Source organism: Gadus macrocephalus, chromosome 22 (genome assembly GCF_031168955.1).
Source record: "Gadus macrocephalus chromosome 22, ASM3116895v1".
Classification (NCBI taxonomy): domain Eukaryota; kingdom Metazoa; phylum Chordata; class Actinopteri; order Gadiformes; family Gadidae; genus Gadus; species Gadus macrocephalus.
This window is the reverse complement of record NC_082403.1, coordinates 9,486,757-9,514,146: the sequence shown is the minus strand read 5'-3', so window position 1 is coordinate 9,514,146 and position 27,390 is coordinate 9,486,757. Positions and strand designations below refer to the sequence as shown.

Here is a 27,390-nt window from a genome sequence, read left to right as displayed (position 1 = left end):
TTCAACTGCCTTTCTCTAGCCGGAGATTGAAATCATGTGACAGCAGCATGAGGTTTTAGCCTGGGGCAGCAGGTTGTTGAATCATATCCAGTTCCACTGTGTTTGCTATCAAAAACTAACTTTCATCTCAGCGTCAGGAACTTGAAACGAGAAAAAGATAAAAAATATCAAAGATTCCCTTTCTTCTTTCGTCGTGTGCTCTCTGTACTTTTGGATTCGGTTTGACCTGAATGTGAATATTGGTAGTGCAGTCGACCAGTGCTGAGAATGTTTGGTTTTGGTCGTTTTCCATGTTCTTTGTTCTATTTTGTAAATTGCTGTATTTCATTTGATTCCTTCTTTATTTTTCCTGTATCAAACCGAAGTATCCTGCATAAAAAACATTTTAATCATGGATGTCATTTATGCTCAACAATCTTGCATCTATCATACTGAAAACTATCATAACTTTAGAATCAGGTTTGAACCGAAAGGTGGTACCAATCTTGAACAAGCAAAAAACAAACGATGACATCCTTTCTGCACTACCTCTGTGCTTTATTGCATTGTTGTGGTGGTTGAGCCGTCAGTCTGTATTCATGTTCATCAAATAAATGGAACTTGACAACCAGACAAGAGAGACCTTGTCCCCTTCACCACCACCACCCCCCAATCTCCACCTACCGGCGCGCTCCTCCAGACTCCGTAGCGGCGCTCCGACGGCCTCCAGCCGCTTGCTGAGCTCCTCCCTCAGGTAAGGCTCGTCCACGATGGCGCTCAGCTCCTCGCACAGCCTCTCCGCCTCGCCCAGCTCGGCGCGGCGGCGCTCCAGCTCCGAGCGCACCTCGCCCGTCTCCTGCAGCCGGCTCCTCAGGGCCTCGGGCTGGGCGCTGAGTGAGGCCTGGCCGTCCAGCCGCTCGCCCAGGTCGCCCACGCTGGCCGCCAGCTCCTTCAGCAGGGCCTGGGGTGGGGTGGGACGGGGTGAAGGGGTGCTGGGTAAAGACGTGTTGGACTGACTTTGGCTCTCAGCTTGTTTAAAGCAGTGGTGGGATGATCCTGGAGGATAACAGAGAGGCCAGGGCGGATGGAAGCCAAAGGGCCCAGGTTCGATCCCCGACGTCCTAAAGCATTAAACCCCACCGACTTAAAATAAATGATAATAAATGCTTTGGATGTCGCTTTGGAAGAAGGCGTCTGCTATATTACTAAATAGTAGTTGTTTAGTAATATTGTGGTCTATTAGTCATCTGTAGACATTAAAGATACATATAATGAACGAGTGGGTAAGGGGAAGGCTTCTTGCTCAAGGCTGCATAGAGGTGGACAGCGGAAATCAGGATTCGATCCCAGAAGCTGTTTGCGCCGAGTTATAATCACTAACCACTCCTAGTGTCTGCTTATGATCAAATAGGAAAAACTAAGTCAAACTAAACACCAGTATTAATGCCACGTTTTGTTACGGCACACAGTATTAGAAACAAAACCACTGTCGCCGGGGCGCTGCTTACCTGGTAGCGTTCGCTGGTGCCCTGAGCCCGGTCGATGCGGCCCGACCTCAGGTCCAGGCGGGACGTCAGGTCCTCCCACTGCTTCGAGATGGAGCCCAGCTCGGCCCGAACCTCCTGCAGGTCCTTGGGGTCCTGGGGGGCGTCTCCAGACTGGGAGAGGATGCCCTCCGCAGACTGGGTCAGCTCGTCGTACTGGGGCCGGCGGGTATCGAACTCGCGCAGCATGAACTGAGGGCGAGAGAGAGAGAGAGAGAGAGAGAGAGAGAGAGAGAGGATTGGTCTAGTTAAAGGTTTGGAGAACCAAAGAGAGAAACCCTAAAACTACAGGAAGGAGAGATCCCTCTTCCCTTGGATTTGGAGGTGTTTTTTTCATCACAAATGACCTGGGAAGCCTTTGACTGTAACTTTGAGAAAGGGCTCAACAGAAAAATTGACTTAGCTAAGAGAGTCCCTTCGTCTTAGTGTCCAGAGTCAAGCGTGCCGTGTGCACACATCCAAATATTCATAAATGTGTGTTTGTCTTACCCTAAGAGTACAAACCAAAATGCTGTATATCTCTAAAAGGGTCTGTGGTGAGCTACCTGTATCCTAGTGGTGAGCTTCCTGTATTTCTGTAGTGCGTCTGGCGCCCCCTACCTGTACTTGTTGTTTCTGCGTGTTGAGCATGTTGGGGTCGATGCTCAGCGGTCCGAGCACGCTCATCATCAGCTCCTTCTCCCGCAGCCACGGCCCCAGCTGACTGGCCGCCGAGGCAAAACTGCCCAGCCTATCAGCACAGGTCTCCAGCTCCGTCTGCCTCTGTGCTGCGGTCTCATTGGCCTTCTGCCAGCGGGAGTCTGAGGGAAACAATGCATTTTGCGATGAGATCATTTTGCTTTCAACTGCCAATAATAAAACCTCTGTCCAGCTGCTGATAAGAAACTTGGTTGGTCTTGATCGTTCTCAGCCTCACCAAGGATATTCTATGGCTGTCTATTCCCATTAGTAGCCTCTAGTGGAAGGAGGTGTCGCTATAGTCACGGCTATATCATTTACGACAGCCCTACTATGGAAGCATATATGTAGCAAAATTCAAATGGCAATGCAATTTGCAATTTGCAATTCAATAAGTAATTACGTTATGCAATTGACAATGCATTATGCAATTTCATAATGTAATTTGTAAATACGTTATTCAAAGTGTATTTTAATATGCAAAGTGACAATGTAATCCTCAATTAAATTTGCAAAAGTTATAACAATAAAAATACAATAACATTTTGTCAAATTCTTTGAGTTCCTTTATTCAAATTGAAAAGCTATAGCGTCCCCGTGATTGCAATCCACTTCGCCACGCTCCGTGTGTTGCGATATTCAAATGACATTTCAATCCGCAAAACGGAATCCAAAACGGAATCCAAAGAGGAAATCCAAAGAGGAATCCAAAGAGGAATCCAAAAAGTCAATATGCAAATTGGCAAACGTATCAGCCACCAGCGGGAACTACGTCACTTTCTAGTGTGTCAGACTGTTTTATGTGTGGGGGGAGGGAGTTCCAGAGCCTGGGTGCTGAACAGCTGAATGACCGGGCATCCATTGTAATGAGTCGTGATGTGGGGATACATAGTAGTCCAGCAGAGGTTGAGCGGAGGGAGCGGGAGGGAGTGTATTCTTGGAGGAGGTCCCAGAGGTAACTGGGGGCTAGGTTCTGGAGAGCTTTGTAGGTGAGGAGTGGGTGGAGACGGTGGGTCTCCCGACCCTATGTTTCGCACCCAGTGCCTGTAGCACTTTGGAAATCTTTGTGTTTACCACACTGGCGTCAAAACGTACCCGTGAGGATAAGTCGTCTATCCTATCTCCCAGAACACGCACTCTATCTACTGCATCTGTGTCTTCAACACGATTGTTCTCCACATCATCGGCCAAACTTCGGAGCGTATCAATAATCTCCATTGGTGACCATGGACCTGACACATACGAAAGAACTAGAAGTGAACAAGGAAATTACGAGCAAGTGACGTAGTTCCCGCCCAGACGCTGATTGGCTGATACGTTTGCCACTTTGCATATTGACTTTTTGGATTCCTCTTTGGATTCCTCTTTGGATTCCGTTTTGGATTCCGTTTTGCGGATTGAAATGTCATTTGAATATCGCAACACACGGAGCGTGGCGAAGTGGATTGCAATCACGGGGACGCTATAGCTTTTCAATTTGTATAAAGGAACTCAAAGAATTTGACAAAATGTTATTCTATTTGTATTGTTAGAACTTTTGCAAATTTAATTGAGGATTGCATTGTCACTTTGCATTTTAAAATACACTTTGAATAACGTATTTACAAATTACATTATAAAATTGCATAATGCATTGTCAAATGCATAATGTAATTCCAAATTGCATTGCCATTTGAATTTTGCTACATATATACTTCCATACCCTACTGCAGTGAATAGCTGCAGCAGTGGAAGTTACAGGTTAATCGTTGGCTAAATGTATTTTTAAATAGAGCTGCCGTCGGTGTCTCCTCGTCACCACAGGGAGCCACGGGGCTCGGGGCTCGGCTGCTCCACTGACCCAGCTCCTGCAGCTGCTGCCTCCAGGAGGCTGCCTCAGGGGAGTCGGGGTTGTCGGCGACCAGCTTCGTCAGCGAGGCCTTGAGCTCCTCCACCTTCCCCGAGTGCTCCGTCAGCTCCCTGAGGAGCGCCTGGAGGAGCAGAGGAGGAGCGGGTTAACAAACAGGGCAGACAGACGTACAGTAGTGGGACTGCTTCCAGGGGGACTTAAGGGGCAAAGGCAAAAAAATAATAATAATTGAATGAAAAATGACATAACTTTTTAGCTGTGTCTGTCTCTTTTGCCCCTCTATTATTGATTCATTATTATTGAACAAGAATAATAATAAGTACTATCATCATATAAAAGTGCATATTCTGGTCATATGTCAGAATTTATTAATGTGAAGAACACTGTTTAATATCCCCATTCTCCCCTCAAACAAAAACACAATCCTCCCCCCTATTCGATACGTGGAGGAGCCCGTTGATCACCTTGTTCTCCTGAGCCTTGGCGCGCACCACCTCGGGTTTGGAGGGGGAGGCGTTGTGGCCCTGCTCCAGGCTGTGCTCGCGGTCCCTCAGCCAGCTGCTGAGCTCCTGGGCCCCCTGGCTGGCCTGCTGCCGGAGCTCCAGGGCGGCCTGCTGCCGGCCGTGGCGCTCCTTCAGCTCAGAGCCCAGCGACTCGTAGCGGCCGTTCACCTCCGCCACCGCCACCTGCAGCTCCGTCAGGTCTGGGGGGGGGGGGGGGGGGGTGGAGGCGCAGACACAACAACATGATTTACAGACAGCAGGAGGACGGGACTAGGTGTCGTCTGTGGAGGTGTGGGAGGGTGAGTTATTGAGTGCATGAGAGAATGAGAGAGCGATGAAGATAGAGATATAGAAGGAGTGAGAGCTCACCTTTGCAGGTATGGATGCCGTTAACACTGCCTGGGTTGGCTGAACCGTTGATCTGAGGAGCAACTGAGCGACACACAACTTAATCAGAACAGTAGGACTGACCACTGGACATAAGCCTACAGGCTTATGGCCATTTTCTTGTAGACTTTTACCTTCTTAACCACATTTAGAAAGTGTGATGTTACATTTTCCTTTGCTGAATACACATAAAAGTAATCCTTTTATGTGTATGGCCATTTCCGTATGGATTGTGTATGGAGTGTTCAGTGTATGGTGTTTACCGGTCTTGGTCTGTGGTGCGGTGATGCCGATGATGGTGGACTCCAGCTCTGAGCCGGTCTTGTTCAGCTCCTGGACCCGGGCTCCCTGGGACTCCCAGTCGTCACACAAGTCCTGCACACGTCACAGTTCCATTAGGGTTAGTCCACACTCACTTTGAACCCTTTTGAATGTACACTGTACTCAATCCCATTGGCTATAGTGCTTCTTTATTGACTCTTCAGCTCCATCGTTTCTACTATGCTTAAGTAGAACTGAATTTGATCTTCGAGGAAGCACTGGCATAATGACACATGCAGCAATATAGTTTACCCAACAGTGCTTACCCAGCCACCACCACAGTCCCACCACACACACACACACACACACCTGGAGTTGCTGGACTCTGCGCTGCATGCCCTCGGTGTCCAGGCTGGGCTCCTTCGCAGGCAGCTGATCCTGAGATGCCTGGAGCCACCTGAGGAGGGAGCCAGAGAGCCCACGGAACTGAGCCAGCCGCTGCTCACAGCCCTGGATGGCTGAAAACCTGGGAGAGGGAGGAGGGAGGGAGGGAGGGAGGGAGGGAGGGAGGGAGGGAGGGAGGGAGGAGCAAGGTGGAGGGAGAGAGAAATAATAACAAGAAAGAATGCGTTTGATTAAATTTGGACCAGCATGATTCATGCATGCATCCAGAGACAGACACCTGGTAGCCTGATGCAGCCCTGTCTGAACAGCATCAGGCTAGCACTAATACACCATGTCCTCCTGACCATAATATCCTCCTCAGTTTACTTCATGTTTCTAAGAAGCACTACAGGTTACAGTCACCTTCCGATAGAAAAGTGTGATTTACAGAACCCAGACATTTCTGTACAGTACTTTAGCTTGACTAGTTCCTATCCGTTAATGTTTTAATCTTAACACCTTTATTGTACATTCACAGTAAAGCTCTAAAGAAAAAATTAATGTGCATGGCCAGGTTTGAAAATTGTTGAGACAAGGTTTCCATTTGCAATATTACCTGTCGTTGACATTGGCCTCCAGTCGGCTGAACTCATCTGACACCTCCTTGACGTTATCCAATAGGCTTTGAGAATTGGAGATGGCTTGTGATTGGCTGAGATCCGTACCCAGCTCGCAGAAGGACTTCAGTTGTCCCGCCTCCTGCTCCAGATCTGACTTCACCTCCTGTGAAGGACAAAACAGATGTAACCAATGTGTTGCTAGATAAACTCCATTTGTTACACGGTTGCTACAATACAACTTAAAACGTATAATTAATTTGCGAGAAAAATCAACCTTTCATGGTCCATCATTCTGTCTCCTATGGTAAAACTACGGCATAACGGAAAGCCTTTCGACATTAAAACTATGATCTTCAACACTCAGGCCTTTCCAGTTAATTCATAAATAATTTCCATACGTTTGATAAAACTCTTGCCAATATGTACTACGATGAAGGTGACTACAAAGTGGTTCTCCTGCTTACCTCCAGGGTCTGCCTGTAGTCGTCCACGCTGTGCTCCGGCTGCCCCACCGGCCCCAGGGCCTTCAGCCTGCTCTGGGTGAAGCCCTGCAGGTCGGCCCCCAGCCGCTCGTAGCTCTCCAGCCTGGGCAGCAGGTCCTTCAGCTCGGCCTCTCTCTCCGTCTGGCCGGCCTGTGCGGCGGCGTAGCGCCCGTTGAGCTGGGCCAGCGCCCCCCGGAGGTCGGCGGCCGTGTCTGCGTCGGCGCTCTGCAGGAGCTTGGAGAGGGAGTCGCGGGTGGCGTCCACACTGCCCTGCCGGGACAGCAGCTCCTGGCGGAGCTTCTGCAGAGGAGAGCGGGGTGGGGGGGGGGGGGGGGGGTATGAGAAGGTTAGGTGGGGTGGAGTTTGCGTAACGCCAACACCCCTCCCCACCGGGGGGGGGGGGGGGGGGGGGGGGGGTGGTGTACGCTAGGCGGTACGTCATATTGTTCAATATTATATGTGTTGATTGTTTGATGGTAAAGTTAATGCCCCAAATTGAAGTCTGCCTTCACTTCTTCCATTTTAAATACCAAAGCCATCGTGTACGCCACTTATGTACTTGAGTTGAGTAGTATGTCGATTAAAGTTAAATGGTTTTTGGGTTCAATTATTTAAAACCAATAATTTTTACAGAGAGAATTCATGTTTGTTTTCTGTCAATTTCTGCCTCTTCCATTTCTGCATAGGTGCGTGTTGGTATATTGATATCAGAAGCATGTCGATTTTAGAAACATGAGAAACATGGTGGCAGCCATCGTCCCGCGGCCGTGGGCCTACCCACCTGGTTTTGTGTCATGGCGTCCTGAACAGCCTGAGCGCTGGGCTGGACCGGTCCTGGGCTCAGAACCAGCTGGTCCAGCCAGGACAGCAGACCCTTCAGCCCCTCCTGCACGCTGACCGACTGGGCCACCGCGGTCTGCAGCTGCTCGGCACGCTCCGACACCGACGCAGACAGCGTGTCGAACCGCCTCTCCAGGCCATCTGAGGGACAGAGGGAGCAGAGGAAATTAACTGCTGGTTCTAGTCAAAATGCATCAGTACATTTGACCACATTTTTTAATATGCAGTATAAAATAATCTTGTCTTCTTTTCTGAAACCTCAATTCCATTGATTTGGATTTAATATCTTTCCAACCGATATGAACACAAAAAAATATAAATAAGGCTTAAATTCAAGACAGGTCAATGTATTCTTTGCATGACTGTAAATGAGTTGAGAACTAAAAGCTTTATTGTGAGCCACTAGATGGCGCTGTTTGTCCCCCGACAAACAGCGCCAGGTAGGGCCCAGGCCCTACCTGCGGTGCAGAGGATGTCCACTGCCTTGAGGGAGGGGGATTCCTCTGTGCTGACCAGCTCCCTGCCGGCTCTCTTCACCTTCTCCAGCTGCACTGAACGGGCCGCAAGCTCGTCCTGCAACAGCTGGGGACGGGGGGGAAACAAATATATTAAAAAAATGTGCATAGACGAAAATGCATGAGCCAAAAATCCAAAGTTAATGAAAATAAATATGCCTTAGGGAAGCATTTGTAGAAAAAAACAGACAAGAAATGGTGTATTCTCTGCAATTCTAATGATTTTTGTGAGAATAAATACAGTATAATGCGAACAAGATGTGTTTCCCGAAAACAAGAGAAGGTGTGTGTGTGTGTGTGTGTGTGTGTGTGTGTGTGTGTGTGTGTGTGTGTGTGTGTGTGTGTGTGTGTGTGTGTGTGTGTCCCACCTGTACTTGTCGCAGTGCGCTCTGCAGGTTCTGGGGGTTGGTGTCCCCGCTGGGCCGGGCCGTGTCCCGCTCCTGCTCCTGGCTGCTGAGCCAGGAGTGGAGCGACACCGCCTCGTCCTGGTACTGCTGAGAGCGCTCCAGCAGCCCCGACAGACGGCCGCCCAGCTCAGAGGACTGCAGAGGGAGAGGGAGAGAGGGAGAGAGAGAGAGACAGAGATAGAGAGAGAGAGAGAGAGAGAGAGCGGGAGAGAGAGAGAGAGGGAGAGAGGGAGAGAGAGAGAGAGACAGAGATAGAGAGAGAGAGAGAGAGCGGGAGAGAGACAGAGGGACGGAGTTAGCCAGTGTATCTGTGGAGGCCTACCTTGGTGTGTAGGGCATTTTATCTGTGGGCCTACCTTGGTGTGTAGGGCAGTGTATCTGTGGGCCTACCTTGGTGTGTAGGGCAGTGTATCTGTGGAGGCCTACCTTGGTGTGTAGGGCAGTGTATCTGTGGAGGCCTACCTTGGTGTGTAGGGCAGTGTATCTGTGGTTGGCGTCGTGCAGTTTGTCTGTCACTAGCTGCTTGGTGCTGTCCAGCGCCGGGTCTGAACCCCCAGCCTGCTCCAGCGCCCCCTGCACAGAGTCCAGAACCTTCTGGCCCGAGATGGACACGAAGCGCAGGTCCGCCTTGTGGCAGATCACCTCCTCAGCCAGCTGGACGGGTAGAGGGGTTACAGGAACCGGGTTAGAGGAACCGGGTTAGAGGAACCGGGTTACGGCCTAGCATGTTAATGGAAGGGCGGTCAATGTGTACGAGAACAGGGAAGAAGACAGAGACAGAGAGAGGGAGAGAGAGACATAGGGAGGAAGAGCATGTGCTCAGTATGTGCATGGAAGGGCGATCGGCGTGCGGGAGAACGTCCCTCTCGCCTTGAGCAGCGGGCGTGCCTACCTTCTTGTGTTCCTCCAGCCGTCCCTTCAGCCCCTGTGCGTCGGTCTCTCCCTCCCCCAGGGAACGCAGCTCCTTCTCGCTCTGGTCCAGCCAGGTGCCCAGGCCGCCGTGCTCCTGGAGGAACTTGGACAGCTCTTCCCGCAGAACCTCAGATTTCCTCAGGCGGTCCTAGAGGGAGACACACACACACACACACACACACACAGAGCGGTGATGCAAGCTCTCACAATGTACTTTATTAATCTCAGACAGAATGTTAAGGATGTAATACAAGATCAGTCTGACGTTACTGCTAGTAGAATGGGCTGCAATGTGAGCTACTGGGTGCAGGAGTTTCTGCGAATCATTCATTTATTTGAAATATGATTTTGTTATATTTCTTAAATCTATGCCCTGGTTTAGCTGGTGTTTTCCAATGTTAATCCACTGCGCAACCCACCATCCCATCAGCATTCTGCCCTCCAGTCTGCTGACTCTCATTTGGATGAAGAGCCAACAGCAGAGACCGCAGAGAGAGAGGGAGAGAGAGAGCAGGGATCCAGCCGTGCACTGTACCTGGCAGCTCTGCAGCTTGCTCTGGTGCTGAGCCTGCAGCTGGTCCAGGGAGGCCCGGAGGCGGCGCTTCTCCTCGGGGGGCACCGCCGAGTCGGGCTGCTCCAGCAGGGAGCGCGTGGACTGGGCCACTTGCAGCAGCTGGGCCTGCTGGGCCTGGAGCTGCTGCATCTCCGCCTGACGGGGTCGGAGGGGAGCGGGGGGAGAACCGTGAGAGGGTTAAAGGTTGGGGACAGTCACAGCAGAGCTCAAGTGAGAGGTTTGGAATAAGTAAAACAATGTGTAAAAAAATAAGAAAAAAAATAAGTTATAAACTCTATAAAATCGGACAAATGTATTTATTGTAAGTTGCTTTGGATAAAATAGTCGGCTAAATGCCCTAAATGTTAATGTAACACCTACAGATGTAGCATCTTTGTGTTACACAATTGTTATTATTGAGCTACAAAAATATATACAATTTATTTGTCATATTATTATTTACATATATTCCTAGATATATAATTAAAAAAAGCATTCATTTGTAATAAAATTCCACAGTTATGTTAAATAATGCAAACAATAAAAGCCAGCCATCGATCCGTGTCTGACCTGTAGCATGTCTGTGTGTGACTGTAGAGCGCCCTCTGGCTGTGTGGAAGAGAGCCGCCCATCTATGACGTCTTCAGGAGACGTGCTGCACTTGGTGGCGGATGCCTTCACAGTAGGGGCACTGAGGGAGGACAGGCCTTCCAGCATGGCATCGATCTGTCCCCGGGTCTCCTGGAGGTCCTCCTCTGCCTTAGCCTGGAGAGGAGGAGGAGGAGGAGGAGGAGGAGGAGGAGGAGGAGGAGGAGGAGGAGGAGGAGGAGGAGGAAAGGACAAAAGTTGAGAGGAGCGAAGTGGAGAGTTAAACTTCAACTTGATCAACACCAATCGTTTATAAACCAATATTAAATTAAAACTTAAAATGTGCATCTTAACATTGTGGGGTCAAAAAAACTAAAAGAGAAACCGGTTTAATTCCCATCAACAAAATATTACAAGAAATTACTTTACAATGAGTATGCGAACAAAACTCTATATAAATAACACTCTTATTAAGACTCCATTTCCCATGGTCCCCTCTGCTCCCCTTACCCTCTGTGTGTTCTGCTGGAGTGTGGTGCTGATGGCCGTGTCCAGCTGGGTGACTGAGGCGTCGGCAGCGTTGGTCAGGTCAGCGTACTGCTCTTTCATCTTGCGTAGCGCCCCCTGCAGGCTCTCCCTCTCCTCGGGGCTCAGGCAGTCCCCTCGCTCCGACAGGAAGTCCTCCACCGAGCGGATGGTCCCGGCCACGCCCTCTGCTTTGCTCTGCAGGTCCTTCTGCACCTCCTGGACGAGGGAGCGGGAGGGAGAAAAAGAGAGAGAGAGAGAGAGAGAGAGAGAGAGAGAGAGAGAGAGAGAGAGAGAGAGAGAGAGAGAGAGAGAGAGAGAGAGAGAGAGAGAGAGAGAGAGAGAGAGAGAGAGAGAGAGAGAGAGAGAGAGAGAGAGAGAGAGAGAGAGAGAGATTGATGATTATATAACATATATATAATTTGACTAAAAGAGAAACACAATACTACAGCTGTAATTGTATTCAATTATCATTCAGGTCATTTTGAGTCTATATGTCTTGTGAATAAAGATAAATAAAGATCTTTGTAAAGTTTTCAGTACCTTGAGTTCCTTCTGCTTCTCTTGCAAGACATCCACATCCCCCGACTCTACACATGCTTTCTGATTGGCCAACATGCTGGCGGCTCCAGCCAACCACACGTTGAGGCCTTCTAGTTTCTGAGAGCATTCTGCTTTCTGCTGCTTGACCACCTGAGAGACAGAAAAGGGGGAGGAAGGAAAGAAGGACGGTCCACAGAAATATAAAAGTAAGAACCTATAGCTGAACCTTCGTTTATCGATTGTGTCAACCTATTTTACAGACCTCGAACAAACTAGCCAAAAACCGACCATGCCTACATCAACTTGGAGTGCACACTTGTCTCTAATACCTTTTTTTGTACACTGCAGTGCACACACTTTGAGCAAAGCTTTGAGCATATTGTGTCCAGAGTTCACATCAACGCACACAAACAGGCAGACAAACAAGCACACACAGACATACACAGGATCCTTTCATCTCATAAGTCAGCAACAGTTCAGTCAAGGTAAAATCAGACAGCAAGAAGAAAAAAAACAAAATCACACATATACACATATGCTCTTTTCCTCCCCCGTTTCTCTCACACAACGGTAGAGTCGAGGGGTGAAAAGAGAAAAGCATTGTAGCCAGTAATGTTTGGTTGCTATCAATTCTTTAGAGTTTTTCCACGGGCGTGAAAGCCTTTTCCTTTCCGTGGCAATCTGGAAGAGCAAGGCAGACATGTTAATATTAACACGCAAGAGACATGCAAGAGAGTAGCACACACTGGTGAAGGAGCCTGTGATGGTAGCTTGGATGGATGAACTGTCTAGTGGCATAGCATATGCAGCATGAGCAGCAGTGATACAAAATCCAAAGATTGTATTATTAGATGATGTTCAACTATTATTATTGTAAGGATGGAGAATTTCTTCAAGGCATAAGGCAATGATATGAGTATGATTGCAAGTTGTAGTTATTAAAACAGCAAGGATGGATCTGTGTGATGGATAAGTGAGCATGACATGGTAGAGCTAAATAATGAACACAGTTACGAGAAGAAGATTGTGAATTGTGAAGCAAAATGCAGACATTCTTTCGTGAGTAAAGCAGAGTGGTGAGAGAAAAACACACTCCAAACACGCGTTCATGTCAATGAACTCGTCCGCGTGCATCCAAACCTCAATCTTCCGGGCCGTCTGTCTTTCTATCTCCCTCTCCTTCTCCTCCTCCTGCACTTTAGCACTCTCTTTCTGCTGGAGCTCCTCCTCCCTGGCTCTCTGATTGGACAGGGTCTCTGCGCGGGCCCGGGCCTGCCCACTGGCCTGGTGGAAGGCCCCCTGCAGCCTCTGGAGCTGCCCCAGCAGGTGCCTGCTCTGCTCGGGGGCCAGGTCCTGGGCGCGCTCCGAGATGAACACCTGAACGTCAAAGGCCGCGTCGATGACCTCATTGGAGCGGGCCGTCAGGGCAGCCTGGAACTCCTGACGGAGATGAGAAGGGACAGAGAATAATGAAGACATAGTGGTAGTGGTAGCTGTGGAAAAAGGCGGACGGAGAGACAGCATTCAACTAACTTTCATGTGATAACACTTTTTGTTCAAATCTTGTGTGCGCATTTTAAATCTGAGATTGAACCTTCTAAAAGCTTCGCTATGGCAGATAAATTGTTCTTTGGAGAAAAAAACTCCACAGACAGATAAAATATTGTTTTAAAACAGCAAAGGATGTATTTCAGGGATATTGTACTTTGTTATCATTAGCTATTGGACTTGATTACCATTTGTGTCATTTACCTTGCAGTATTCCAGTTGCTGCGTAATCTGATCAACAGGGCTATCCTTCTCCTCCTTCCCTGCCATCGCTCCGATGCTCCTGGCCTCCGTCTCGCTCAACCAGGTGAGGAGGTTTTCCACCAGACCTCCCAGGTTCTTCTGCTCCGCTGTCACAGCCTCCTGAAACAATCGAGAGACGGAGAGCCAACCGTTGTTGTTCGCATGCAACTAATGCAACTAATCTTTGTGCCAATCTTAATCCTGCTTCAACAAAAACATACACGAGATCAGAATAAATCCTACTGGGTAATTTGTAATAAAACTGAGAAATAATGACATTAAAGACACAATTCTGCTTCGATGACCCTCCTTTACCTTGTAAGAGTCTCTGTGTTCTCGTAGACCCTGTAGAATGGTCTCAGAGACTCCCCTGGCGGACTCGTACCCTCGGGCCAGGCTCCGCATATCCTTCTCCAGAGCCAATAGGAGCTGAGGTGGGACATTGGAAGGGCGTGGCTCAAGCAGTTGGGCAGCGGCCTCCACCTCCTTGTTTACCTCTGGTTCCAGGTCCTGGAGCTCGAGGCTCAGCGCCTAAGAGACAGATTAATTGAAGCGGAGCAGAGCAACAGTGTTATTCATTGTTCAATCAGCTTTGTCTATGGTCTCACGTGCTCACAAACTAAAAACCAAAGAATTAATTATACAAGTCCTAAGTCCTAAGTACCAAACATCATAATTCAAAGACTGGACAAAGGGTAAAAGTGTGCTGTGTGACATCAGCAGACGAAGGCCGAGTGCAGATTTGTTTACCTCTGTCTGTCTGATGATGTCTTCTAGAGAGATGAGGCCACGGCCGACAGACTGCTGCTGCTGCTGTTTGAGGCAGACCTCTATGTGCCTCACCATGGAGACCAGAGCCACAATTCGCTGGTCATGTTCCAGGCATTCCTGCCGGATCAGTGATGACTGCAGGCAAAAGATCAAAGTTGAAAGGACGACAGAGGCACAATTGTGCCGGTATAAAGAGATCATTAATGTGGTAACAAATCAAAAAATTATAAAAATAAGATCTAACCTTTGCGGAGCCCTTCTTTTTCTTCATCTTTATTTCTTCCTTGTCCTCCTCCCCCTCCCCACTGCTCTCTGTAGTCGTATCAGACTCTAGTACCTCAGCCAACTCAGATTCTGTGGGATTTTCCTCTGATGGTAAAAGAGAGTCTGGATGCGGCTTGTTGCCTGTCTGACTTGGAAGAGGACTTTCAACTAGGTTTGGATCCTGTTTCATGGAATCCACTGATCTAGAATCAGGTTGTAAATATGATTTGTTATCAACAGCCTCATAAGTGGTGCTAAAAACAACTGCAGCAATGCTAGGTATTGCAGGGTGTAGTTGCTCTTTAATGTTGAGTTGATGTTCTTTCGGTTCTTTCCCAATCGATGTCATCCCAGCTAATGGTATAGGTTCCTTAATTTCCTCCCCTACAGAGTCGATTCCAGCTTTTTGTACATGCTTCTTAACTTCTTCCCCAGCAGACTGATTCCCAGTCAATCCTAAAGGTCCCTTCATTTCTTCTGCAGCAGACTTAATTTCAGCTATGTGTACAGGTTCCTTCATTTCTTTGACAACAGTCATCTGTAAAGCTTCCTTTAATTTTTCCTCTGTAGAATTAATCCCACCCATTTTTAAAGGCTCCTTCATTTCCTCCCTTACAGTGTCAGAAACATATTTTTGAACATGTTCCTTTACTTCTTCTCCACCAGACTTAATGACAGAACTGTGTAAGGATCTCTTAAACTCGTCTCCAGCAGACTGCTTCCCAGTCATTTGTAAAACTTCCTTAATTTCTTCAACAGACTTACTTTCAATTACTTTTAAAGGTCCCTTAAATTCTTCCCTGGCAGACTTAACCTCAGCCTTTGCCTTCTCTATTGCCGGTGCTGATGCACGGATTGGTCTTTGTAAAACTTCATCAGTAGTTTTGGCATCAACTGTTGAAGAAGCCATCTTGTTTGTGTCATCACTGCTTGAGGGCCTATCAACATCACTCTCTGACTTCACATATTTCAAACTTTCCCCTTTCTGGTCATCAGCTTTTCTTTCTACATTAATTCCTGTTTTCTTGGTACAGATTGTTGCCGTCATAACTGCCTGAACAGCATCATCAGTCAATGGCTTTTCTGTAGCAGCATCTGCATGGCCTGCAATTTTTGCTATTTTAGACTTTTTGGTTTTTTTGTGCCGTTTCCCTTGCCTAGTCTCTTTATGCTGGTCTGGTGAAACTGTCTGTTTTCCCTCCTTAACACCACTGACACGATCACCTGCCTCTTTTGATAAAGTCTTAGCTTCTTTAATGGGCAAACTTGAATCATCTGTGATTTTTGGCTCAGCCACAACCAAGGCTTCCTTAACATCCACTCTCAAATTCTCCTCCTTTCGGCCACCGGTCTTTCCCATCCATTCCACCTTTGGCTTAGCATCAGGCCATTTTCTGAGATCATCCTCATCAGTGCTACCCTCAACATTGACCATCTCAGTCAAGGGAGTCGCCATCTTTCTCGAGGGGGTTTCTTTATGCTTGTCTGGTGAAACCGTCTCTTTATCTTTTCCCTCCTTAACATCACCAACACAATCATCTTTCTCTTTAGATACGGTCTTAGCTTCTTTAAGGGCTAAACTTGAATCATCAGTGAGATTTGGCTCATCCACAACCACAACTTCCTTGACATCCACCTTCAAGTTCTCCTCCTTTCGGCCACCGGTCTTCCCCATCCATTCCACCTTTGTCTTAGCATCAGGTTGTTTTCTGAGATCATCCTCATCAGTGCTACTCTCAACATCGACCATCTCTGTCAAGGGAGTTACCATCTTTCTCGAGGGGGTTTCTTCATGCTGGTCTGGTGAAACTGTCTCTTTATCTTTTCCCTTCTTAAAACCACCAACACAATCATCTTTCTCTTTTGATACAGTATTAGCTTCTTTAAGGGCTAAACTTGAATCATCAGTGAGATTTGGCTCATCCACAACCACAACTTCCTTGACATCCACTTTCAAGTTCTCCTCCTTTCGGCCACCGGTCTTCCCCATCCATTCCACCTTTGTCTTAGCATCAGGGGGTTTTCTGAGATCATCCTCATCAGTGCTACCCTCAACATCGACCATCTCTGTCAAGGGAGTTACCATCTTTCTCGAGAGGGTTTCTTTATGCTGGTCTGGTGAAACTGTCTCTTTATCTTTTCCCTCCTTAACACCACCAACACAATCATCTTTCTCGTTTGATAGGGTCTTAGCTTCTTTAAGGGCTAAACTTGAATCGTCAGTGAGATTTGGCTCATCCACAACCACAACTTCCTTGACATCCACTTTCAAGTTCTCCTCCTTTCGGCCACCGGTCTTCCCCATCCATTCCACCTTTGTCTTAGCATCAGGGGGTTTTCTGAGATCATCTTCATCAGTGCTACCCTCAACATCGACCATCTCAGTCAAAGGAGTTACCATCTTTCTCAAGGGGGTTTCTTTATGCTGGTCTGGTGAAACAGACTCTTTATCTTTTCCCTCCTTAATATCACCAACACAATCATCGTTCTCTTTTGATACGGTCTTAACTTCTTTAAGGGCTAAGCTTGAATCATCTGTGGTATTTGGCTCATCTATAACCACAACTTCCTTGACATCCACTTTCAAGTTCTCCTTTCGGCCACCGGCCTCTCCCTTCCATTCCACCTTTGGCTTAGCATCAGGCCTTTTTCTGTGATCATCTTCATCAGTACTACCCTCAAAATCAACCATCTTAGTCAAGGGAGTTGCCATCTTTCTCGAGGGAGTTTCCATCTTAATCACAGGAGTTTGCATCTTTCCATCTCTGGCATTCCCTCCCTGGATGTCCTTCCTGTGCACCTCCTTGCGTAGTGCCTCCAGCTCTTCAGCTGCTTGCTTTTCTGTCACTCCCTTCTCAAACACCTTCTTCAATATGCTCTCCTTTGCCTTCAATATCAGGGCTGCCTTCTCATTGTCTGGTAGGTTTGACTTCTCAGGTCTTTTTGCACCCTTCTGCACACTAACACCCATCTCTGTCTTGCCATACTGTTTGTCTAGGCATTCTTCCATCTGCTTTCTTACTATTTCAGCTCTTGTCATGTCTGGTTGCCCTCCGTTATCATTTGCCTGCTGATCATCTTGAGATACTAGGATTACTTCCGCTGCATCAACCTTCCCATCAATCTTTAGTTCTCCATCTTTGACATGGAGGTCTCTTTCGGGGGTGGATTCTAATATCTTAACCTTCACTGGTAATGGCGAAACACCAGTGATTGACTTTGTGAGTTGAGACTGCCCTTCATTTTCTGAATCCATTTGTTTAATGTCCGATACATTATCGCTTTTCTCTAAAGGTAGTGGCTTATTTTCACTTTCCTTTCCCCTGCCTTTCTTCTTGCTCTTCTTCTTTTTCTTGCTTTTGGCTTCGGCCTCTTTATCTGAAGCAGTTAAACTCTGGTCTGAATGCTTCACATCAGTTCCCTCTCCTGTTAGAATTGTTTCAGCTGTGTCCTCCAATTCTCCTCCAATCTCTCTTTTCCCTGCTTCGTCACATTGTTCGGTGTATTCATGTTCTAGTTCTTTTAGAGAAAGCACATCTACACCTAGGCTTTCCTTTTGTTTTCCCTCCTCCCGGACATCATCTGCTTTTGCGTCTTTGATTCTTTCATCATTTTCATCTTCATGATGCTCTGACAAAACCCTGACATCTGCTGGCCTTGTCTTTTTCTTGTCAGCCCTAACAGATAGGTCCACTGATCTTGTGATAGTCACCTGTTCTGCAACTTGTACTTTAGAAGATGCGTTGAATGTTTCAGGGTCTGATTCCTGGTAGGATGATACTGCGGTGATACCAGTATAATCACTCTCTTTTTGTGTTCCGACAGCAGGTCTTTCCCTTATTGATGATGCCTCACCTGGCCCCTGTTTTAGCTCAGCTTTCTGAGGTTTGATCTCATTGATTGCTTGCTGAATCCTTTTCCCAACATTGCTGGCAAATTTAGCCAGCAGGTCAATTGATGAGTCAGACTCAGAGAGTGGCTGCTCTACAGTATCTTCTTCTAAAGTGGCATCACACAAGCTCAACTGATTTGATGTCAAAGAATCCAATTGCTTTTGATCCACCTCTTTAAACACCAAACCTATCCCTGACTGCTCTAAGAGTGGAGAGGTTGACAGAGCGCCTTCACTTGACCATTTTACAGGGTTGCTGGCTACTGATGAACCCGCACCAGGGCTGTAGGCACTGTTTGAGGAAACCATTGGTGTATAACTACCCTCACCTTCATCTATTTCTGCTAAAGTCATGCTCTCCTGGATATCAAAGGCCATTTCACTTGAGATTAGACCTGCTATGATAGCATCATCAAGATTTGCAACTCTTTGACCAGTAGTAGGATGGATCAGGCCTCCTTTGGTGATCTGGTTGATGGCAATTTCTCTGGCCATATCCTCCTCAATCAAACCTTTCTCAGAGGCTTCAGGCAGAGGCAGCCTATCTCCACTGGTGACATCAATGATCCCACCACTGTCAGCCTGGCTTTGGAGCAGCCTCAAAGCTGGTACTGGGTCAACTTTGCCAATTGCAATGGCCTGCTTTAACGTTAAGATGTCCCCCGTTTGCTCATCCTGAATACCGCTGAATTGTTTTACCTCCAGGAATCGTTTTCCTGTGTTAAGATCTATCTTACCCTGGTGTACTAGGTGAGAATAAGGGACAATACGACAGGATTGGGGATCAATTACTCCTTGAGTTACACTATCAGAAGCCATAGCTTCCTTGGCCACTTTCTTCTCAAGCAGGCCCCTGGAAACCGCCTCCGTCAGTGTCAGTTTGCGTCCAGATTCTGGGCTGTAAATAGCTCCTGTTGAAGCTTGGAATAGAGCAGCCTCTGGGTGTGCTAAAAGGCTGACGTTCCCCTTGTAGACACACTGCAGTTCTTCCAGTCCCGGGGCAAGGGAGCGGTCAACCAGTCCTCTCTCCAAAGCATCAGAAACGGACAACCTTGTTCCTGAAGCATGGTGTAAAATACCCCCTTCAGCAACCTGCTTTGAGAGTGCCTGATAAGCCTCCTCTGAACCAATCAATCCCTTCTGAATGGCGCATTCCAGTGGAACAGGAGACCGAGATTCAGGGTCAACAATGCCTTCCATCTGTAGTTGGATTGTGGCTTTGGCAATTGCCGTTTGTGGTTCCGTGGCCTTTCCCTTGTAAGCATTTTCTAATGCCTCAAGTGATTCTTTCTGATCCTCCTCGATCAGACCCAGGTTGGCTGCGAGGGTTACTGACACTTTTTCATCCCTATTTAAATCAACAATTCCCCCAGAGAGAACCTGGGCTTCCAGAAGGCGAGAAGCAGTGTTGGAGTCGATCAAGCCTTTCTGAGCTGCCTCCCTCAACCCACAGACATTTCCTTTGTCAATGTCCACTACACCAGATAGGCTTTTATCAGACTTAAGAACACTCCACATTAGGTCTTCATCAAGAAGATCTTCCTGCATTACGTCCTCTAAACTGAGTAACTCACCACTAGTGGCATCTAGGAATCCACCAAAAAGACCGGCTTGAGACATGAGTTTAACTGCAGTTTGGCCTGGGAGGATTCCCTGGGCTACAGCCTCATCTGGGAGCAGCCTGTCTCCTTCCTCCGTCAGGAGGCCACCCTGTTTAAGCTCTATGGTTAACCTTTCCATCTCAGCTTCCTCCTCCGTTTTATTTGTCTCTGAGCTACGGTTAATAAACTGTGATTTATAATCCAAGTCCGACTTTTGGACAATTTGAGCATATCCCATAGATTTTACTGCTTGGGAGCCTGCTGAATCTATAGTTTTAGAACTTTCTACGATGGCTAGATCTTGTTCTAACTCAGCATAGACTCTTTCTGTATTTACTACAGAAGAAGTTGCATTGTCTTGGTTAATGGATGGTGAAGTGTCTGCTTGTTTTGAAGGTGAGCTACCTTCTTTATTATGCACCTCTTTGTGTTGATCTGACTTGTTTACCTGCTGACTTAGAGGTTTTCCTGCAGAGTTCTCAGAACGAGGAGCTATTTCTATTTCACCTTTTGCGGTGACATTTCCAATTTTTTTCTCACCTTTCCCCCCGATTGCTGGCTCTATTTTCTGATTGGATGTTTGCTGCAATGCTCTGTCACCTACACCATTTTTACTTTCTTGACTAGTTCTGCCTTTTCGTTCAATGATTTTACTGGAGAGGACAACCTTTGGGATTGCTTGACAGCTTGTCTTTACAACTTCCGCTGTTTCCTCTTTCTCTCCCTCAGCACTAAATACTAGTGTTCTGATACTACCTATGGTCTGTATTGAACCAGCGATCAAACTACTTCCTTCCTCCTGAACTTGATATCCAGGAGAAGTGTCTGCACATGACAGCCCAGTAGCCTTGACCAACTCCACAAGCTCTGCATCTAGAAGCACAAGGCGTTTCCCAGAATGGACATCAACATAGCTGTGAGTCATCAGATGGGAAAGTAACACATGCTTTGCTTGTTCTTGTGTTTCGCTAGAATCCATTGGAGTAGAGTCCCAGACATGCCCTGTAGTTAGGGAACCAGGTGGTTGTGAGGATGGAGAAGGAGATGAGCTGGTGGAACACCAGCTGATGCGATTCGTAGATGGAGGACTCGATGGTGTACTAGGGAGAACATCAGGGATATGGATCTTGCTTAGGACTTTGGCCACACTGAGATCCAGGGCTTTTTCAGATGTTTGGCTGAGAGGTACCAAGTGAAGTGCTCCTACATCATACAAGGCTCCAACAACATGACGTTGCCCCAGGACATTTCTCGCCAGATCTTCTGAGACGCCTCCCTGCTGTAGGGCCTCTGCGATGGGCGCTAGTTCTCCAGATTCTGGCCACAGCATCCCCATGAAGGACTGCAGGGACTCAAGTACCAAGAGAGCTAAAGAAGGAGACAGAAGATCCCTGCGGAGAGATTCGTCCAAGCCTAGACGCTCACCGCTGCGAGGGTCCAGTATTCCTCCAGTTTGGAGCTGCCGAGCCAGTATAGTGCATGCCTGATCCTGATGCATCAATCCTTGGCTAAGAGCCTCATCAAGGACTAGACGATGTCCAGAACGTGGGTCAACAATACCGCCAGCAAATAGCTGAGCTTCAAGTAGCCTCACAGTAACATTTTGGTCCACAAGACCTTCTTGGCTGGCGCGGAAGATGCCCACTTTTCTTCCAGAACGTAGGGAGACGGTTCTTTCAGATTGCTGTTTGACCGGCAGGAGATGAAGGCCAGACTCTTCATGACTTATACAGCGTTGCTGTAGCTCAGACAGGCTTAACCTTTCTGCAGTATTTGGGTCAATAAGCTCCCTACGTTGGAGCTGGGATTGGAGCTTAATGTAGATTCTTGAAGGCAAAAGACCCTGGTCTAAGGCAGTGTTCAAATCGACCAATTCTCCACTGGGATATCTCAAGCCTCCTGTATTCATGTGGACCTCTAGAATATGGAGCCCCAAGTGCTCACTGATAACTCCTTCCTCCAAGGCTATTGCCACTGGCAGGAGACATTGCTTCTCTCCCTCTTTTGATTTTGTCTCATTCACCAGATGCAAGGCCCTTTCCAAGTAAGATAACGATTGGCTGGTGTGGTTGTCTATCATTCCTTGGGCCAAGGCGTGCTCCAATGAGAGGCTTTGAGGGGAGGGAGGCTGGAGGAGCCCACCAGAGATGAGTTGGGCTTCCAGTAGGAAGCGGCAGGTTTCCTGGTCAATGAGCCCGCACTGGGCTGCACTGAACACTGAGAAGATTTCCATGGATCCCATGTCGATGATTCCAGCAATAACAGTTTGTTTCTGTGAAAATGGAAAAAACTGCAATCAATCCATGTATACTAGAATATCGAGGTATAATACATTTGGAAAATATTTCAATGTGAATCTAGAACTAATTAATTATAATAATTTAGCAGAGAAGAGTCATCTAAAAAGTTGTAAGCCCACCACCATATGTTTAGAATTACAAGAAAAAAATGCATCAACACACACTTATAGCTAACATATAGCTACAATTTCTTCACGGTTATTAAATCATACGCACAAATAGCACTAAGCATGCACAGCTATGCAACAAACACAAATAAAAAGCAAGAAAGATAAACGAAAAGAAAAACCTCAGCAGGTGAGGGAAAGTAAATCCGGTTTGATACTGTAAAAGAGAGAGTGGGAGAGAGAGAGAGAGAGAGAGGGCGAGCCACACTTACCTTATCGTGGGCAGCCCTGTGCTTGGTAGAGCGAGGCGCAACAGGTGAGAAGTAAGCGGTCTGCATGCGGTATTGTACCTTTGACCTGAACCTTATAACTCATAACCCAATACTAATGTACTGTCTAACAACTCATTCAAGATGACTACAGCATTTACTCCATTTCTGGTTTGAACTCAGATGTCCTCTGGGAATCTCCAATGGCCGCTGTTAGTGGTTTTCAAGCAAAATGCTGGTTTAAAGTTTCACACATGAATAATTTGCATTAGAGCATTAGCACAAACAAAACACAGACACATACGCTCATACACACAAACACACACACTCGTGATCTGGACACATCATGCTCAAAACGGTGATGTGAGTACGTTGCACAGCAGGCCTCTGGTGCACTTCCAGCCTAAACACACCTTGAAAATCTAAACCTTCTGTTTCTCGGGGAATGAGAGCATTTTTTAATGGACCCGCCGTTCACGCGACGGGGCGTTTTGAGGTATTCATGTTAACAAGCATTGAAACTGGAAAGCAGGAAAGTTATCCTGAAATCCACACCACTGCTAGTCCTAATAAGTCGAACAAATTGAGCTAAACAGACATCTGCACACACACACAGCCTGCATTCTTGCACACAAGCAAACAACTATTAAATATCTATTACCATAATTTAAGCTGACTTTGACTTTTAAGGCTGTAATCATCTCATGCCAAACATCAAAATGATGGAATATCACAACAGTGATTGTATGAGATCTACAATGTTTACACACAAAAAAGTGAAACTAATGGAACATGTATTATGTTGCTCGTACTACTACTACTATGACTACTACTACTACTACAACAAAATGTTAAACGGTTAACCAATAACGTTTTAGCGCATCCTTAAGCGAGCGACACAGCAGAAATGTCACCCCCAAACCAAATTAGGGTTCTACAGCTATAACTGCTAGCATGGCAGCACTACCCTACTGATGCACCACAAAGGCCACAGATTAGCCATGTTAGCCATTAAGCAGATGTGTTTCATGACGATGAGGATAATGATGATGGTGACGACGACGATAGTGAGGTGATGAAGATGACGGTGGCCGTGTGAAGGGTGAAGGGTTTCGTGACATGAGAAGATGAGAGATGCATACATTCTGGAGCTGTGATAAAACAAAGCTCCGTGCTACGACCCAGTTCAGACAGCCCAGTCCAATGCATCCTGTGTCCACATGTGATTCTTTCAAAAGAATGAGCTAAAAGCATTTTCTTTGCAAAATTGATTTTGATAGAAAATCGTCACAGAAATGGACATTTAAATATTTTCAATGAATACATGAATTGCTCCTACTGGTTACCTCAGCTTAGTATGTGATACATAAAGTGGATTACTGATTGAATTTGTGGATGGTTTAGTGGACTGGTGTCTGAAAAGGGTCGGAGGAGCCAAATCAAACCAACTCCACAATTCCCGGTTTGATGCTGATGTCATAACATACAGCGGTCGAGCAATACAAACACATCATGCGATTCGTTATATACAGTATTCAAACGGTCCTCGCACACAATCACACACACCCTCTCATTCTCGGATGGCGAGCACACTTCAGAGAAGCCACGCGGCTGAAGTGGCGACGTTGTTGTGCAGACAAACATCAGCGTGACTGCAGGTTGTTTTCGAAAGCTTGCATGAAAATAAAACACAGTTCTGAAGTTCTATTCCTTCTGGACAGGCGGAGACACCTTCTTTTCCCCCAAACCTTTAGATCTATGTGTGCCGTTCATCCACCCAACCCCCCGTCTCCCCCCTGTATCCGACCCCCACCCCTTCCTCCACCTTGCCCAGCGCCATTCCCTCCGACTCGTTTGTTGTAGTGTCGGGTTCTCTCTGTCTTTTTTACCTTCTCCTCCTCCTCCTTGGCCAGTTGGTGTTCCATCTTTTGGAGCTGCTGGCTGGAGCTGTCACACAGCTGGCTGTAGGTGGAAGTCAGCTCCTCCAGCTGGGCCCTGACCCGGGCACTCTCCTCTGGGGACAACCTGGACAGGAAACACAGGGGCCCCCGGGTTAATATGAGGACTTAAGGGCCCGGGAGGTCTGTGTTCTTCTGTGTGTGAGTGAGTTGAGTGAGTCGAGTGAGTAAGTGGGCGTGAGTTTGTGTGTCTTACTTGCTGGCTTGTTTAGATTGTAGGAACACCTGGGTGCTCCTGATGGCTTCAGCGACCTCCTCCTTCCTAGCGGAGAGTTGTTCTGTGACGGCCTGAAAACAGAAAATATAAAACTCTCAATTCAGGAGCATTGCTAATTTCCTAAAATCAATTTTGGTAAATTTTTTATGGAATACCATGTAATGGAAAGGAAAATACATGGTCAATTTTCTGTGATACGTTCATTTGTAATGCATCAAATAAAATCTATTTATAGAGCACATATAACAGTACCTGCTGAGCAGCCAATGAGGACTCAGCGTTGGGGCCAAGGCTCCGCCCCTGGAGACCTTTCACCCAGCCCAGAAGATCTGAGACCGGGCCCACCCTGGCCTGCATCTCCTCCTCCACCTCTTTCTGCACACACACACACGACAGAGACGGTATAGTATAATGAGAGGGGCGATAGAGGGAAATCAGCAAAGAGGCAATATATGTACAAAGACTTCGAAAGTAAAAATGCAAAAATGTAGGCGCATGTAAAAATCACAGATGGGGAAATATTGAACAACTAAAAGTGCAAACCTCTTCTTCCTCTATTCTCCTCAGAGCATCGCTGATGTACTTGACGTGTTGCGTTGTCAGGGTAACCAAGGCGGTGTAGCGTGTCCGCAAGTCCATGAACTACAGACACGAGCAGACAAATGCATGCATTCATTAACTTAAATGGTGAATACATTCAGGCAGACATATCGGCATAGAGAAATTGTGAGAAAGAGCGACAGAGAGACAGTTGAATTAAGGCTCATTTATCATATAATTTATCATAAAACAATGAAATTGTGTACAAGAAAAGAAACATAATGAATGGAATTCTAGAAAGGAATAGGCTTAGCAACTGGTAATGTCGAGGGGCAAGTTTGCGTTGGCCTTTTGTCCCTCGTCGTTTTCCTTACCTCTTGAGAAATGGCGTCTGAGGAGGAGTGCATCCTCCGCCTCTTGAGGGAGGACTTGTGGGTGGATTCCACGAAGGCTCGGTAGGTCATCAACTGAAGCTCATAGTCCTACAAAAACACACAGAGTGGAGAGACAGTTAGAACACTTAGTATACTTCATCATAGTTCACTATGAGCAAGTAGAAATGATTTTGTTTGGTGAAACAGATACACACCTTGACTGAGGTACAGTACTGTTTGGCGTTAATTTGGCACTGGTCTAGTTTGGTCTGGTTCGCCTCGATCTCAACTACCAAGGCCTAGGGATGGAATCAAAAAAGAACTAAACGTAAAACACTAGAAAAACATCACAAACATTGATTTGAACCAAGCACAGCATTTGTTTTGTGATGTTGCTCCTTGTCCGCCCTGATACAGACCGTCTGTTGAGCCAGTTGTTCCGACAGGGCCTTGCTGTCCATCTGGCCCGGCTGTGTGTTCTCCTGTCTCTCTGTGGTTTCCTCGATCCAGCTAATGAGGCCTGAGTGGCCGTCTTTGTACTGCTGCAGGGACGAGCCCAGGACCTCCAGGTCAGCCCGCCTGGAACAACATGTACCAGCCCACCAGTTAGGAGATACTCTTATACAAAGACACACAGTACCGATAAAGTGCTTTAAGGAGCAGCTAGGGGCTCGACAGTCAATACAGAGAGAGAGGGCATTAACGAGGAGGTAAGGGTTAGGCATTCACCACAGATAGAGGGCTTTAAGGAGCAGGTAGGGGTTAGAAAGTGAATGCAGATACCGATAATAGTCCGATACAGATCATTAAGTAGCAGGTAGATATTGGGAAACTTCCTCAAGGATCCGATAAGTATGGATCATTGGGGATCAAACCCAGAACCTTTTGGCCTAGAGTAAAAAAAAACCTTGGCACTCAGACTACCCTGGCTCGTAGCGTCCCTCCCTTCGACCAGGTGTCCCCTCCCTTCCTTCCTGCCTGCCTTGCCTCCCCCTGCTCACCGTGTCTCCATCTGCCGCTCCACGTTGCTCCACCTCTCTGCCATCTGATTGGCCCTCTCCTGGTAGCGCTCCAGCTCCGAGCTGCGGTCCGGGTGGAGCCGGGCCAGCTGGGAGCCCGCCTCCCTCGCCCGCTCCACCTCGGCCTGCAGCGAGCGGAGCACGCCGTCTTGTGCGCTCAGCTCCCCCTGCCACGACTACACAGAGAGGGGAGGAGGGGGAGAGGATTAGGGGGTGTGTCCCGAGTCAGGTGGATTGAACTCTGGGGCAGGATGGGGCAGAACACCTGTGGTGCATTCACTAATCAGGGCACACAGGGTTTCCCAGCCAGCACTCGGGAGAGAGCTTCGACCGGTCGGCATGGTACAGTCCATTTGTTCACGGTAACGAACAAACAGTGGTTTGTTCTTATTTTAGTGAAAGTATACCGTCCAGTTCATTTGATAGCGTCTGTAGCGGATTCAACAGAATGTTGAATCAGTGGCAGCCATCTCAGTTGTTTTTGTTGAAAATGTCATTGCATTTATAGCGTCTCATATTAGATAGACGGTTGTGTTTTGTCAGTCTATCGGAAATCTTTTTGTATGGGAGGGGAGCCAGACCTTATCTGCAGAGCAGATGAAACATGAGCACACAAGCTTCGTCTGACTCCTAGGCTAGGAGGAGCCCAGGAAAGGATGAAAACGCATTTTAGGTTTAGATTTGATTATAAAAAATGCTCTGCCTCTTAGATTAGAT

The 27,390-nt window shown here is 47.3% G+C and overlaps 1 protein-coding gene across 10 annotated transcripts in view; it reads right to left on the bottom strand.

Moving 5' to 3' along the window:
• macf1a (microtubule actin crosslinking factor 1a) overlaps window positions 1-27,390 on the bottom strand; it is a 187,601-nt gene that overhangs the window by 63,624 nt on the left and 96,587 nt on the right. For 8 of the 10 annotated variants that reach the window (XM_060042711.1, XM_060042716.1, XM_060042717.1 and 5 more), the window contains 32 exons: window positions 26,656-26,849; window positions 26,074-26,233; window positions 25,870-25,953; window positions 25,655-25,762; window positions 25,284-25,382; window positions 24,993-25,115; window positions 24,720-24,811; window positions 24,455-24,590; window positions 14,377-22,161; window positions 14,112-14,267; window positions 13,677-13,892; window positions 13,323-13,481; window positions 12,711-13,010; window positions 11,571-11,720; window positions 11,013-11,246; window positions 10,485-10,679; window positions 9,897-10,070; window positions 9,342-9,509; window positions 8,912-9,103; window positions 8,411-8,584; window positions 7,986-8,109; window positions 7,469-7,668; window positions 6,670-6,987; window positions 6,202-6,368; window positions 5,571-5,727; window positions 5,204-5,315; window positions 4,923-4,985; window positions 4,515-4,753; window positions 4,042-4,171; window positions 2,124-2,323; window positions 1,488-1,715; window positions 664-940 (listed from right to left, as the gene is read on the bottom strand). In XM_060042711.1, coding sequence (XP_059898694.1) covers window positions 664-940; window positions 1,488-1,715; window positions 2,124-2,323; window positions 4,042-4,171; window positions 4,515-4,753; window positions 4,923-4,985; window positions 5,204-5,315; window positions 5,571-5,727; window positions 6,202-6,368; window positions 6,670-6,987; window positions 7,469-7,668; window positions 7,986-8,109; window positions 8,411-8,584; window positions 8,912-9,103; window positions 9,342-9,509; window positions 9,897-10,070; window positions 10,485-10,679; window positions 11,013-11,246; window positions 11,571-11,720; window positions 12,711-13,010; window positions 13,323-13,481; window positions 13,677-13,892; window positions 14,112-14,267; window positions 14,377-22,161; window positions 24,455-24,590; window positions 24,720-24,811; window positions 24,993-25,115; window positions 25,284-25,382; window positions 25,655-25,762; window positions 25,870-25,953; window positions 26,074-26,233; window positions 26,656-26,849 — 13,114 coding nt within the window. Of the gene's footprint in view, window positions 1-663; window positions 941-1,487; window positions 1,716-2,123; window positions 2,324-4,041; window positions 4,172-4,514; window positions 4,754-4,922; window positions 4,986-5,203; window positions 5,316-5,570; window positions 5,728-6,201; window positions 6,369-6,669; window positions 6,988-7,468; window positions 7,669-7,985; window positions 8,110-8,410; window positions 8,585-8,911; window positions 9,104-9,341; window positions 9,510-9,896; window positions 10,071-10,484; window positions 10,680-11,012; window positions 11,247-11,570; window positions 11,721-12,710; window positions 13,011-13,322; window positions 13,482-13,676; window positions 13,893-14,111; window positions 14,268-14,376; window positions 22,162-22,568; window positions 24,326-24,454; window positions 24,591-24,719; window positions 24,812-24,992; window positions 25,116-25,283; window positions 25,383-25,654; window positions 25,763-25,869; window positions 25,954-26,073; window positions 26,234-26,655; window positions 26,850-27,390 lie in introns of those variants that run through there. The other 2 variants (XM_060042714.1, XM_060042713.1) reach the window with 2 other exon arrangements.